The sequence below is a fragment of the Labrus bergylta genome, chromosome 5, assembly GCF_963930695.1.
Source record: "Labrus bergylta chromosome 5, fLabBer1.1, whole genome shotgun sequence".
NCBI lineage: Eukaryota > Metazoa > Chordata > Actinopteri > Labriformes > Labridae > Labrus > Labrus bergylta.
Genome location: NC_089199.1, coordinates 21,242,793 through 21,256,992, shown reverse-complemented (window position 1 = coordinate 21,256,992; position 14,200 = coordinate 21,242,793). Strand labels below are relative to the sequence as shown.

Here is a 14,200-nt window from a genome sequence, read left to right as displayed (position 1 = left end):
AAGTATTACCATAGACCTCACCTAAAAGATGTAGTATAATTTGTACTTATTTTATAGATACAAAACTTGGATTTTAATTGTGATTTTGTGTTTTTTTTAATATATCAGCTTTAAAAAAAAAAAGAAGTATGCCAAACATGTGATCCCTGGTTATGCAAAAATATGACCACATGATGCCAAAAGGCAGGTGTCATGTTTCCTCTTCAGTTTTTCTATATAACTGATGTATATGGTTTAACATTTAAAAGGAATGTAAAGGGAACAGTTGCAGTCTTTTGTCATTTTGGCAAGTTATTTTCTCCAGTCATCTGTTGTACACAATGACCACCTGGAAGATATTTACTTACATGGGACAAGTTATTCAGTTTCCTCATGGAGCCTGAGGTGCTGGCACTTGAAGCCACAACCTTGTTATTGTGGTCTTAGTAATAACGTAGCTATGTTCTGCGAGAGCACGATTGTGTGTGTATGTGTGTGTGTTTGTGTGGTTATTTCAAGCCCTGTAATAAAAGCAGATGCGTGGCTCCGGAACTATGACTGTTCTCAGGCATGGGAAGCTGATATGAGAGGATTGATGTGCTTGAAGGCATTTATTGCAAGAGGTCACTGAAGTCAGGAGCTTTGAATTCTGCCCTGCAAAACAATGACAAAATATCCTGACATCACACAACCCAATGCAACATTGTTATGTGTACGTTTTCAAAGGAATGCACACTGCAGTGACCTATTCAATTAAACTAACACAACTTCACAAAAATATGAAACATTTTTGGCCAAATGGGGCACGGGATTTACAGCATACATGTTTATTGATGTCAAAGAAAAAGTTTATTGTGTCAGATTTAGGAACCCCAGCTTCTTAACGTGATACAGGCAATATTTGTAATGGTTTTTGTTTGTTTACAGGGAACTTGTAAATGCTGTTGGCATGTGGTTAGAAGCCATTAAATGTCAAAGCCTTGTACATTTAACCCCCAGTAAACATTGTCTATTTTAGCAAGATGCCATGCAGCAACTAATAATATTAGCGTGCCCAAAGACTTTATACAGGAAGACCTACAATTGTTTGCAAGGTTGCACTTAGTCATGCAAATAAAATTCTATCATTTATGACTTTCCATAATAGTCTCACAATATCCTCTGAAAGCGTGCAAGCATTTGCTTGCAGTAAAAGAGAAATTTGATGCCATGTGACAGTTGGCAAAGCAAAAGGATTGCATGTGAAGATAGAAAATGGAAACACAGTCGAGGCCTCACCGCATGGTCTATATGTGTTAATAAATGACATCCGCAGGGTTTTTCATGCATAGAGAATTATTTGGGCCCCCCAAAAGAGGTTTTACCCTGCGCCAAAGGAAAATCAGGAGTGCCAAAAGAAAAAAAAATGACGATTCAAATTGCAAATCATATCCTCCCTGAATGTATGTTAAAAATATCAATACATCAAACGACTGTTAAACAAGCAGAACATAAACTTAAATATTAATCTAGTAGTCATCTCCCCTCTCATCCATTTACGCATGTGGCTCGCGCTGGATAGCCAGCTGATTGACTGTTCGTATCTTTTGATTGGTTCCGGACGCTCCGCTGACACCCACAAGCGCTAAATGTGGGGTGATTTTCCGTTTGGCGAGTTAATTTCAAAGAGCAATCCTCTTAATGGCGGTAAATATTTATCCCAACAGATATGTTAAAACTATACTAAACTGCATATGATGTAGCAGCGGCTACTTGTCCCTGCTCCTCTGCTGTCTGCAGACTGGTCATCGCGGGGGCACGCCAAGACGAGACACACCAACCACCACGTGTACCTGTTTACTTGTAGTGCAACAGAACACGGTTGATCCGACCGCTATCCATATGGACCGAGTCGGGAACGCACATTCAACTTTTCTCCGTTCACTTCCACCGTGTCTGCTTTTATCAACAATCAATAACTTAACGATCGTAACATCAGCCAGCTGTAGTCTGTGAACTTCTCCACACAGACTGTCAAACAGCGCTGCGTTATAGTCAGCAAATATATTTTTATTATTTTTCAATTTCCTGATCTGATCAAATGATCCAAATTATCTGTGACTTAAATCTGTGATTATTTGACATAATACATTAGTAACTCAAATAAAAGTACTTTAACAAATATGTATGTAAATCGAAAACACAAAATAAAGCAAAAGAGCAGCCATCATAGGAAGAGGGTGAAATGCACTGGCAGGATGTGACCTCCCCTCTCCCAATCTCATTACACCCCTCTCCCTCAAAATCTCTCTCCTCCCATGTTTCACTGTTGCAATAAAAAATAATTATTTACCAGATTTAATTGGGGTTTCAGTAACTTAAGCATATCGATAATATTATTTATAAAATGGTCAGAAATAACAGGAAATGCATAGATTTCTGCCAAATAAGGTAATACAGACTCGTAGACTATACTGTTATAGGCGGGTCGAACATTTACTGCAGCGCGTATAGTCACCCCCAAAAAGGCCCAATCTGAGCCAGGAAAAACCCTGCATCCGTGTTTCTATGTGAAATGTCTCAAACTATTGGATTAATTTATATTTATTGAATAAATTCTTTGATTTCAGAAAAATGAATGGCATTCCTAAACATCTCTAGTATTACCTTGTGCTGACGTGCTACTACAATGTTAAAAATGTTAGCATTACCTCCTAAACATCTGCTTGTGAACACTGATTTTGAATTAGCATGCTGTCATTTTGTTACATTTTACAAGGGCACAGAAGTGCCTCAGTACAGCTTCACTAAGTCACTTTTTGAGACTCGGACGAAGTCTGGAAATTGGTCTGGTAGCTGGTAGCTAACCAGTTCACTTCCTGAGCACTGCAGAGGTGCTCTTGAGCAAGGCACTGAGCCCCCCACCAGCTCAAGAGCGCTCGCTGCTGGCTGCCCCCTCACACTGATATCTGTCTAGTAGTGCATGTCCATCAGATCTTGTTTGTGCATATGTGGTTTTTTGATATATTTATGTGTGTGTAGCATTTTCAATAACAGTGTAAAATTCAGTTTCCCCTCACGGGATTAAAAAAGTACATCTTTTTAACCGATTAAAAATATGAAATATGCAAATAATACAGGTCACTGTAGGAAGGATTTATTCACATGTTGATATGATTAATTATTCAAACGCTAAAACACTTGGTTTATGCATAAGATATAAGTGGTTATATCAACAACTCTCCAAGAGGTAGTCATTTTAGACATTTTTCAGAATGACAGAAACTATAATCACAGCTTCGAGAAAAAGGGTCAATAAATAAGCAGTCCAGGCAAACATAATTAGTCTGACTCACAGGTGTCCCTTGTCAAGGTTCTAGTTCCTTCTAGCAGATTCGTTGAGCAGAATTTTACTCTACGATTGAACCAATCCTTTACTGGGGCTTTTAAAACCTATCCTGACTGTTATCAAGAGTTCCTGTTCATGTTTTCGGTCTTTATCCATTCTTTTACAAAGTTTATTTCAACACATTATTACAGTTTATCATGAAAAAGCACATATGGCAGCAGGTTTTGTTTTACATAAACAGGCATCTTGAGGTGTTCAGGCCAGCTGCATACATTTAATCTGTAGAAAGAGATGAAGAGAATTGTTCAAATATATACCATGGGGAGAGAATTTCAGATGTGCTAAATGTTTTTAAATGTTATTACCTTTAACAACAAGTTTAGATGAACACTCCACCCTGCCCAGAGGGTTTTCAGCCATGACTGTGTATTCCCCACAGTCCTTGGAATCGACTTTGAGAATCACCATTGAGCACACTCCACATGTGTTGGTGATGTAGTAGTTGGTGTTGGTGTTGAGGCTGACGTTATTTTTGTACCAGGTGACGTGGGGTCTGGGGTTTCCTGTCACCGCACAACTCATGTAGCATTCATAGCTCTCTGGACTATTGTGCTTTTTAAGAGGAACAGAGAATGCAGGGGGCATCTCAAAACTGCAATCCTTAGAGACAGGGAGGTTCAATGAAAATGTCTCTGGAAAGAGAAAAGAAAGAAAAGTTATTGGTCTTTAATCATTCCTATAAAGCCTATGCATCTACTCGTAACACGCAAAAACCCTTTGTTGTGATATGTTTGTTTGATAGGTTCAAAGATGTTTAATTCATTGAGAATCAGAAAATCCTAACATTATAAAGCCTAGAACAAATGGTTCATATATGTTTTAAAGGAATTACATAATTAATTGATTATCAAAAGAGTTGGTGAATGTTTTGGCTGAAACTACATTTATAATTTATAGAGAAAATTCATCTACATTTATTCATAAATGGATTGATGCCTTTTAAACTACTAGGGCAGTGACTAAAATTATTTAAATTCTACATCAAGCTGTTGATTATTTTTCAGTCAATTAGTTTATTGTCTGTTCCATGAAAACTGAAAATCTGTAAACTTGAGTGAAGTATTTAGAGGCCAAGTTGATATCAAAAACTGAAAATGTTCTCTAGTTCTGCTCTATCAATGTTTGAAATGAGTTTCCAGTTGATAATTTTATGATCAATACAACACACTTCTGGATCACTTCTGAAAAAAACCTGCCTTTTGTTCTTTGTACTTCCCATGGAGCTGACTCAGAGGGTTTGGATAGCCCCATGTCATTCTTGGCATATACCCGGAACTTATACTGCCTTCCAGGCATGATGTTGATGGCAGTGAACTTATTGTTGAAGAGGTGGTCTGCCACAGTTTGCCAAGAACGTTTGACAGAATCACGCTTGGTGACAATGTAGTGCAGCCTGTCATCCTTCTTCTCATCTGGAGAGGGCGTCCAGGAGACTGTCACGGTTCCCATCACGTTCTCATCAAGTTCCACAGGGCCTGGAGGCTTTGGCTCATCTAAATAAAAAAAGATTATAATTTTCTTAATGTCACTATACTCTTACAAACTCTTCAATAAATTCTGTAGAAATGTTTGCATTTGTTATGCTCTTACTTTATTAAATATAACTAGAATATTTTAGAAATTAAAATTCATCATTCCAGAAATATGACTCTTTTTGCTTGCTCTGAAAACTAAAGAAACTTTAGAATATTACCCCCCCAAAAAATAAAAAAATAAAAATAAATAAAATGTATCACTTCAAACTCAAAATCCTTCAACACTCAAAAAACAGTTGTTAGGGATTAGGTCAGAATATTTTTTTCTTCACAGTACCTGTGACTCTTATCTCAACACTAGAGGTCTCTTGACCAACAATGTTCTTCACAATGATTGTGTAGATTCCAGTGTCATGACGTTCTGATGCAGCAATGATTAGCTGTGATGATGTGTCTGTGTTGCTCACTGTCACATGCTTGGCCACGGGAAGACCGTCCTTAAGCCAATTAATAATTGGTACAGGAGAGGCCTGTCAAGAAAAGAAAACAGGGATAATTTTTGATTTGTTATCCTTTTTTTAAAGAGCAATAAAGGTTTATATCCAACTCTAGAAATTACCTAGAATAAAAATACTTGATGGTATTATACCATACCTGAAAGTTAAAGTTGATGCGAACAGAGTTTCCAGCTCTCATCACCATGAAGTTCTTTATTTTTTTGTCAGTGAATTGAGGTTTCACTGTGACAAAGTGGAAACATGTCAAGACAAAATCAGTACAAAAAAGGGATCCCTTTAAAGTTATACATATTAAATTGTTGCTGTAGACAGTATACATTTTACATTGACTCACCTGGAGGAGGCATTGCAATGATGTAGTTGTCCAGCTCTTGAGGCTCACCATCTCCACCCTCATTAGTGGCTAAAACTCTTACCCAGTACATGGCCATAGACTTCAGACCCATAATAGTATAGGAGTTCATAATGATAGCAGTGGAGTTACAGCGACCCCATTCCGGGTCTTCTGCTGGTCTAAGCTCCACAAAGTATCCTTTGGCCTCATCTTGAACCCCTTCCTCCTCAGTGGGTTTGGTCCAGCCCAGTGATAAAGTGGTGTATGTGGAGTCTGTCACTTTTAGGTCAATGACTTTACCAGGGGGCTCTGAAAGTGTAAACAATTAAGCCTCTATGACAAATAAAGCACTGAGAAATCACATCCGTTTAACCCTAACCCTAAGGGGCATTACTCACTCTTTGGATCTCTTGCAATCACAAATTCAGAAGGTGTACTTGGCTCTCCAGCACCAGAAATGTTGATAGCTGATACACGGAACTCATACTCAATGCCTTCAACGACGTCCTTCACTGCATACTTTTTCTCTGTGGACATGTCAAAGAGTAGAGTTAACATTATAGAATAGCACACTCCTTTCTTAGTGTAGAATGACATTTCACCTCAAACTACAGTTGTGAAAATGCCTGACCTTTAATGGGCTGATCCGGTGGATTGACTTGACTCCACAGATTACTCCCATTCTTGCGTTTCTCAATGTTGTATCCAAAAAGGTTGGTTCCTCCAGTATTGGTAGGTGCAGACCAAGCAAGATTGATACAGTCTTTGAAAGCACTAACAATTTTTGGCGTAGAGGGAGCTCCAGGGTATGCTGAAAGAATAGTTAAAGTGCCACTTTGTTACTGGTTCACTTTTAAAAAAATTGTAGACTGCAACGCTGTATGGGAAACCATGAAAGAAGGCTAACCTTTTGTCCCTGCCTGAATGTCGTCAGTCTCCATCATTTCACTGATACCATAATCAGTTTCTGCCCTGATGTGGTAGCAGTACTTTCTACCATGATCCACGTCAGAATCCCTGTATTTAGGCTCTGGGCCAATCTTGCCTAATTTCTTCCAGCTGTTGCGTCCAATTTGCTGGCGCTCCAGGATGTAGTCTGTGATAGGGGAACCTCCATTGTCTTTTGGGGCCCTCCATTTGAAATCAATGCAAGCTGAAGAACTTTCAATGATATCCTCTGGGCCGAGGGGTGGTGTTGGTTTATCTGTAGTAAGAAAAAGAATAGAGATGTAACTTTGGTAACAACTAAGAGCCCATAGTTTTTAACATGTAGTGCATCAACCATACCTAATACAACAAGCTGTGTGATGGCTTCAGTTGTTCCACACTCATTTTTAATCTTGATCTTAATTTCTCCTGTGGTTTTGCGTTGGCACTTGGTTAACAGCAGGCGGCTGTGTGAGGAAGACTTTTCGATCTTGATATGGGTGTCCTCCAAAAGCTCGTCACCCTCATTGTACCACTGTATCTTCAGTGGTTCCCGGCCAAGAAAAGTGACTTTGAAAGCTGCATCTTTCCCAGTTTTTATTGTAACAGGTTTTATGAACTCAGGGAGGTCCTCGGGGGTAATTCTGGGTGGATCTAGAGAATTAAACACACCTCTTTACAAACTGAGAATTGTCTCACACAAGTTTCCAGTTGTTTTGTTTTATGTTTCAATGGATAACTTCAAATTGATTCTGATGAAAATAAAGTACCTTCAACTTTCAGCACAGCCTCTGTTTTACGGCCATCGGCCTCACATCTGTACTTTCCAGCATCATCTTCTGTGCAGTTTTTGATAATTAGTTTGCGAAAGGTCCCATCTTTTACAATACAGATATTATCTGTAGCTGTTATCTGAAACACACATAAACATATACGTACATACACAGTTAAGAGGGGTTAAAGGTGACATCTTTTTCTTTACCAACTCTTAAGTTGTTCACCTCTTCTCCTTCTTTGTACCAGACTCCATCACATTCCTCATTGCTCAGCCTGCAGACCAGTTCTGCATTAGTCCCAATAATGGTGGTTACATCTGACAGACCGCTGGTGAAGTATACTCCTTGTTCTAAAGGAAACATACCCTTATTGTCAACAGGGAACACTTAAAAACAACAACAAAACAGAAAAAAAATATTTACAATTGGTTGATGTATCTTACCAATGACTGTATCAGGGACAAGTGGGCCATTTCTCACTCTTTTTCTTTTCTCTTGAAGTGGCTCCTCTTCTTCAGTGTCAGCAGGAGCCTCTCCTTCCTTTGTTTGTACCTTTTTCTTGGGCTCTGAAGCCTCTTCCTCTTCATTTTCCAGCTCTTCATCCTCCTCCTCCTCCTCCTCCTCCTCCTCCTCCTCTACAGCATTGGTTGCATCTGCCTTATCTTCCCCTCCTGCTTTTGCCTTTGCCTTGGCCTTTGTTTTAGTCTTCGTCTTTCCATCTGTTTTTTCCTTTGGTTTTGCTTTGGCTTCTGCTTTAGCTTTAGCTTTGGCTTCTGCTTTGGCCTCTGCTTCTGCTTTAGCTTTCGCTTCAGCTTCTGCTTTTTCAGCTGCTGCTGCTTCTGCCTCAGCTTTTACTTTTGCAATTAACTCATCTCTCTCTTTTTGTACCTTGGCCTGTTGCTCCTGAGCAATCTTCAAAAGCTCAGGTCCACCACCTCCTGCTCTGGTTGTTTTGCGAGCTTTCTTCTTCCCTTTTGGATCTTTGTCCGCTAATTTAAAAAAAGATAGTTACACAACTCTTGTGAGGCTTCATGGAAATGTTTCAATGTTTCTAAATTTATGTTAAACGTAAAGGTAATTGCAGTTTAAAAATAAGAAACAGTACCTTCCACAATAAGCCATGCACTGCAGGATGCCATTCCAGTCACCGCTGCATATATTCCTTTGTCCAATGGAACGCAGTCCTTCACCACCAACGAATGAATCAACATGTCCTCGGACACCAGGGTGTCATATTTTTCCCCTTGCTCAAGTGTGACATTCTTTCCCATCCAAGTTATCTTTTTCAGGGGGTGTGAGATAACACACTCAAAAACAGCATCCTCTCTCTCCTCTGCTTTCACATCTTGAATCTTAACCAGGAAGTCTACAGGGGGAACTACACAAAGCAAAAAATGATAGATTAACATGGTATTGCTTCTTTCCCTTCAAAGGCCGACTTATTCAGCAATTGTTGCTCTTTTGGGTTGTGGTATGGCATCATGTAAATGTTGGAAGTATGTAGATCATTGCTTCAGTGTTGGTCTTACGTTTGAAATCTGTCGAGAAGATCTTAACTCCATCAACCTCAACTTGGTATAATCCTGCATCCTCAGCATCAACACCATTGATGCTAAACACAAACTTCTTTCCCACTTGCTTCAGTCCATGTTTTATATCTGTGTCTGCATCAAAGGGAATCATGACTCCATCCTGTTTAAAAGAGAAGCAGAGGGAAATGTCAAAGCAGCATTCAACATTAAAACAAAGGTCTTTTAAAAAAAAACAATGAATAAACTTCATACCTTGAACAAGAAGATTTTGCTTGTAGGGTCTCTCATTGTCATTTCAAGTTCAAACTCTGCATCACCATCAGATTTCAGTTCAATAGGCTTTAGATTGCAAAGCCTTTCAACAACCTACAGTAAGTGGGATGATGTAAAGAGAAGTAGACACTGTTAATGTTTGGGCATCAGAGTTTGTATTTCTTTATTCAGGCATTCCTTCATATTATTACAGATGATTGGAAGTGGGTTGGTTTATTCTTAGATGGAGATTAATATGAAACCCACCTTTTCCTGCTGGTGCTCTCTTTCAATCTTCTTCTCATTTAGTTTTTTCAACATCCCACGAAAGTCTGTGACACCATACTGAGCACAGATGCTTTCATAATCCCTCTTGTCAGCACTCATCAACAGTTCCCAAAACTTGTTATCAATTTCTGTTTTTGTATCTTCTTTTGCATCAATATCAACGCTAGAAAAGGAAAATAATTAATTAAATACAGGGCATTGACATACATGGCTACATGACGTCATCGGGGTGCAAAGTTTTCAGCGACCTGTGGCTTGCATGTACTTGTAATTGGATTTGATCATTAATAGATTTACTACATACTTATGTTTCAAGGCCTTTTTGAAGTCCTCTGGTATCTCTCGGATAGCTACCAAAAAAAAACAACAGCACTGACAAACCTTTCAACTAATGATTTACTGACAATGCATTATAACAAATGAAATGTAGACTTTTTACCTGTTCTTGATTCTTGCATGGCTCTGCTCTTTTTGAAGCCAACTAAAATTGAAAAAATTAAAAATAAATCATTTTTCTCTAATTTCTTCTTCTGAATTAGTTCTGACTTGCCACATAATGGAATTAAAAAAACGGAACTGACCCTCAATAACATTAAGTGTAGCAGTCACAACAGCTTTTCCGTACTCATTCCTGGCATAACACTTGTAGGTATCAGCTAGATCCACGCATACGTCTGGCATCTATCAATCGTTGCATGATTATCAGTTATTTGCAAAACATGGATATTGTAAGAAAATTATCATTCTGTTTGTTTTATTTATCAACCATGTTTTATCAAGTTATGGTATGTGATCCCACCTTTAGTTGGTACTCTCCTGAACTTTTGTCATGGATGATTTGACACCTTTCTTCATTAATTTCTCCATTATTTCTCGCCCAGGTGACGGTAGGTGTTGGTTTACCAATAATCACTGCTTTGAAGATAATCGGTTTTCCTACAGAAATGGTAACAAGAATTTCATGTTGTCTTTAAATAGTGTTCATACAAAAAAGTCAAAAAGGCACACACATCCAAGAAAGTTTAAGTACTAGGTGCTGGACAAAAAACATCCAAAGATAGAAAAAGTACTGAGTCCATACACCAGAAGCTGCTCCATTTAAATTGAATTTAATGGAAAAATCACATGTAATGTTTCTGGGCCCTCGTCTGAACTTTTTCTATCTTTAAATAGTCTAGAATAGTGTGATGAGTAAAAACATTTTGCCTTACCTTCTTGTATGGTTATAGAAATGGGTTTCCGGGTGAAATCTGGGGTGGTCATGCCTTCAGGAAGTTCTTCCACATACTGGGTTATCATAACTCCAGGCACTTTTGACCTCTTTTTTATTTTCACTATCAATAAATGAGCAAAAAAATGAATTTACAATATATGAAGTAAAGTGAATATTTGAAAGCTTTACCAATTATTTTCATAATATTGTGAAGGTTTTGCTCCATGCAAAAAGTTCTAATCAAGTGTTTGATGGTGTGGCAGTAATGTACAGATGATAGTAAGAACTAAGCTAGTTACTTACCCTGGCCCGGGGCCGTTGGCTCCTCGTCCTTAGCTTTACGTATTTTAAACATCTTGATTCAGAAAACAGCTAACTGTAATACAGAAATATGATAATTAGTTCAATTTAAACACCCTTTACGATTTTTTAAACAAAACTGTTTAGTTCCCTTACATCCTTTACAGACAAGGAATAGTTAAAAAAAAACCTCAATACTACAGAAAGTATGCTCTGATTGTTGATTGCGTTGTTTGTAATGTATATTTTCATTTTACTCTTAAAATATGTTTGAAATAATTATAAAAATGACATGAAAATGAAGAATGGAAGTGTAAGAATCTCATGTTTTTCACAAAGATGATTTAATTTGTGCTATAAACGGTTTTGACAAGCAGTGAAATTAGCTCCTAAAGCTCCTGTATTATATATGGAGTCCCCATGGATTATTACACTTGAATATATATTTTTATGATTACAGTGATCATTGTCCTAATTGGCTTTAAAATGGTTTTAAAATAAGATCATCTTTAAGAGGACAAGGAAATGGAGGGGAAAAAATGATGTGAAGCTCACAACTTGCACGTGTTAACTTTTCTTTGTCTTTTATTGTTTCACCTACTTCTTTAAATTATGTATTGCTTTGAAGAAACAAACACTAAAAACAAGGAGAGAAATTACAAAGCTAAATTTTCAGTCGTCAAGTTACAACACTTCCTGAGTTATGATAGTTTTATGAGGTATGTGACCTACTGCCTGCAAAATTAGGCTGGCCACTTACAGGAATCTACAGACGGCAAGGGAAGTATTTTGGCATTTTGTGATCACAGAAATTCTTCCATTTACAGCACAGATAGAGTTACTAACTCAAGAATCCCGACACTAGTTGTGATCTTAATCTCATTGTTCAACACTCCAAGATCCAAAATGCAAGAAACTACTAATGCTTGTGTTTACTGTGTACTAATGTTTTGTGATATGAAGGAGGTTTGAGGGTGATTTTAAATTCATTACGACTCACCAGGGATTCGTTTGACTCAAAAGTAAATCATCATCATGTTGCAAAAGTGAGCAAACTGCCTTTAGCCACTACTCAAAAAAAACAAGTGATACCCATTTGATATTCACAACACCTTGATAAGATCCACTGAAAGACAGACTGATGGAATGGTCAGTTACTAACGGTGACCAAGACCCATGCTGACATTTCCTCACTACAGGGACATTTTAAGACCTGTTTGGCATTGACTAAGGAACAAATAATATAAATCACTACACTTAAAGTATGTAAGGATGAAGTGAAAAAAAAAGTATCCAGTCCTACCCCTTTTTTTCTTTATAGCTTTTTTAAGTTTATCCAAGGCCAGTGCTTTACAAAAATAAAGAAAACAGATATGTAAGTAACAAAAGCAACAAATATAATCTATTTCACACATTAATGGTAGACGGTGCATACCTAACAACTGATATTGATTCCAATCTTCCGTTATATATCAGTTATATATGTTATTCTGGAAAATTTGTTTCGACGTTCCTAATGTTTCACATGTTTTCATTTCCTCACTGCAGCTGTTCTTTAATTAACCTCTTCTTGTGATACGGTGTAGTTTCACTTTGGGCCTTACTGATGTTTTTTTAACATAAATATTCATCGGAGATTGAGTTTACTTTCCCTCTGCTGACAAAAATTAATGATGTATTTTTTATCAGCACCAACTATGTAATCTTCTGTCAATAGAGCAATATATATTCTTCACCATTCATCTGAAAATATCTCTTTATTATAATCTCTTAAATATATTGGTGGGAGCCTTTTGTTCTTAATTCATCTCAATAATCTCTTCAACTTTTAATATTATATTTACAATCTTGCTGAGATCTGTTGTGTAATAAAATACCGGCATATTCAGCAGATTTAAACACTTGGTTTGCGTCTGTGAAGCTATATGTGTCTGACAAAAATAGCTTTGCCCAGGGTGTTATGAGTTAACTGATTTATGAATGCCTTGTCGGGAATGTGGCCTAAATTTCCACACTGCATTCAGTGGCACAGCACAGATTTTAAATGTCAATTTTAGGTGACAAAAAAAGAAAAAATATTCTTAAATTAATCTTGGCAGGATTATGCAGCTCTTCCACTACAATACAATGTCTAAAGTATATTTCCCAATCATTTTCCTTATTTACATTTTTATTTTTTATTTTCCAGATTAAATTATTCTTGTAGCCTTTAAACATTTTAATATTTAATCTTGTAAAACTTAAAACATTGTTAAATAATATAAAGTGCAGTCAGCATTGTTAGCCCATTTCTCTATTGTTAATTAGATAGACCTCCTTAACACTTCTATTGAAGGTCAATACAAGGCAACATGTAGACATAAACTTAGTCCATAAATCAATGCATATTAATACAATCAATAGAATTTGTTATGAAATGTGAAACCATACTAGCAGCTCTGCAGTACTTGGTAAATGTACTTACTCTTTCCTTATGAAGTAAATGGCTGTTGTCTGAAGTCCGTTGCAGTCAGGTTGCTGCTGATTCTTGAGTGTGGACTCTTCGTTTTGAGAAGCAATAAAGTCTTTCAGAGACACTCACAGCAGCCTAAGCCAATGCTTTTTCACTGGGGCTCTAGGGGATAGGTTTACTGACATGCACTTTGGCCTTAAAGTGCTATAGGTTCTTGAAAGGGGGCACCAAAGAAAATGCAGCAAAGAAGCTCCCTAATCCCTCCCTCAAAACTGGAATTTCAGCTGTAGTTCAGCAGCAGGGCGCTTTTGACTGCTCTTTTTTAAAAAGTCTTGAGATGTGACACAGAAGTGCTCGTGCCTGAGCTGCCTCTCCTTTGACTAAATTGCCCATGTAGGCTCTCTTCATGATCATCACATTTAACTAGGAGGTAAGTGTCAATTAAGTAAGTTATTACTTTGTTAGTTTTAAGATTTTTTTCTAAAATGTGTCTTCAAATGTCAAATTTATGACACAGTTTTATGCTCAAAGATAATCCAAGAAATGTGTTATTTTGCACGACTGTTCACATTCAATCAGACTCTGATCATGACATATAAGGCTAGAACCAAACATAATCAGCTAAATCTCATTGTGATACAAATGATTCAAGTGTAAGTTTAAGAGTTTTGAATCAAACAGAAGTAAGTTATAGTGCCGTTTATTTTAGCATTGTACTTGTTTTTGAAACTGAGAAGTGTCACCCTGCACTGGTCAGTCATGTTCA

At 37.4% G+C, this 14,200-nt stretch overlaps 1 protein-coding gene and 1 long non-coding RNA gene across 3 annotated transcripts in view; one reads left to right on the top strand and one right to left on the bottom strand.

Moving 5' to 3' along the window:
- Positions 1 to 3,099: 3,099 nt before the first annotated feature.
- LOC109981742 (immunoglobulin-like and fibronectin type III domain-containing protein 1) lies at positions 3,100 to 13,586 on the bottom strand. The gene is made up of 24 exons (XM_020630681.3): positions 13,447 to 13,586; positions 10,986 to 11,058; positions 10,681 to 10,803; positions 10,269 to 10,405; positions 10,051 to 10,150; positions 9,909 to 9,950; positions 9,774 to 9,819; positions 9,449 to 9,632; positions 9,182 to 9,295; positions 8,927 to 9,089; positions 8,503 to 8,775; positions 7,841 to 8,386; positions 7,623 to 7,747; positions 7,392 to 7,533; positions 6,982 to 7,275; positions 6,602 to 6,898; positions 6,326 to 6,505; positions 6,093 to 6,221; positions 5,695 to 6,003; positions 5,497 to 5,582; positions 5,180 to 5,372; positions 4,564 to 4,860; positions 3,673 to 3,999; positions 3,100 to 3,586 (listed from the first exon to the last, which is right to left on the bottom strand). The coding sequence occupies exons 2-24, from the start codon at positions 11,035 to 11,037 to the stop codon at positions 3,582 to 3,584; spliced, it is 4,164 nt and encodes a 1,387-aa protein (XP_020486337.2). The 5' UTR covers positions 11,038 to 11,058; positions 13,447 to 13,586; the 3' UTR covers positions 3,100 to 3,581.
- A 98-nt stretch (positions 13,587 to 13,684) lies between these two features.
- The window catches only part of LOC136179256 (uncharacterized), a 99,088-nt gene continuing 98,572 nt past the window's right edge, over positions 13,685 to 14,200 (top strand). For both annotated transcript variants that reach the window (XR_010666437.1, XR_010666436.1), the window contains exon 1: positions 13,685 to 13,864. This is a non-coding gene — a long non-coding RNA (uncharacterized lncRNA). The remainder of the gene's footprint in view (positions 13,865 to 14,200) is intronic.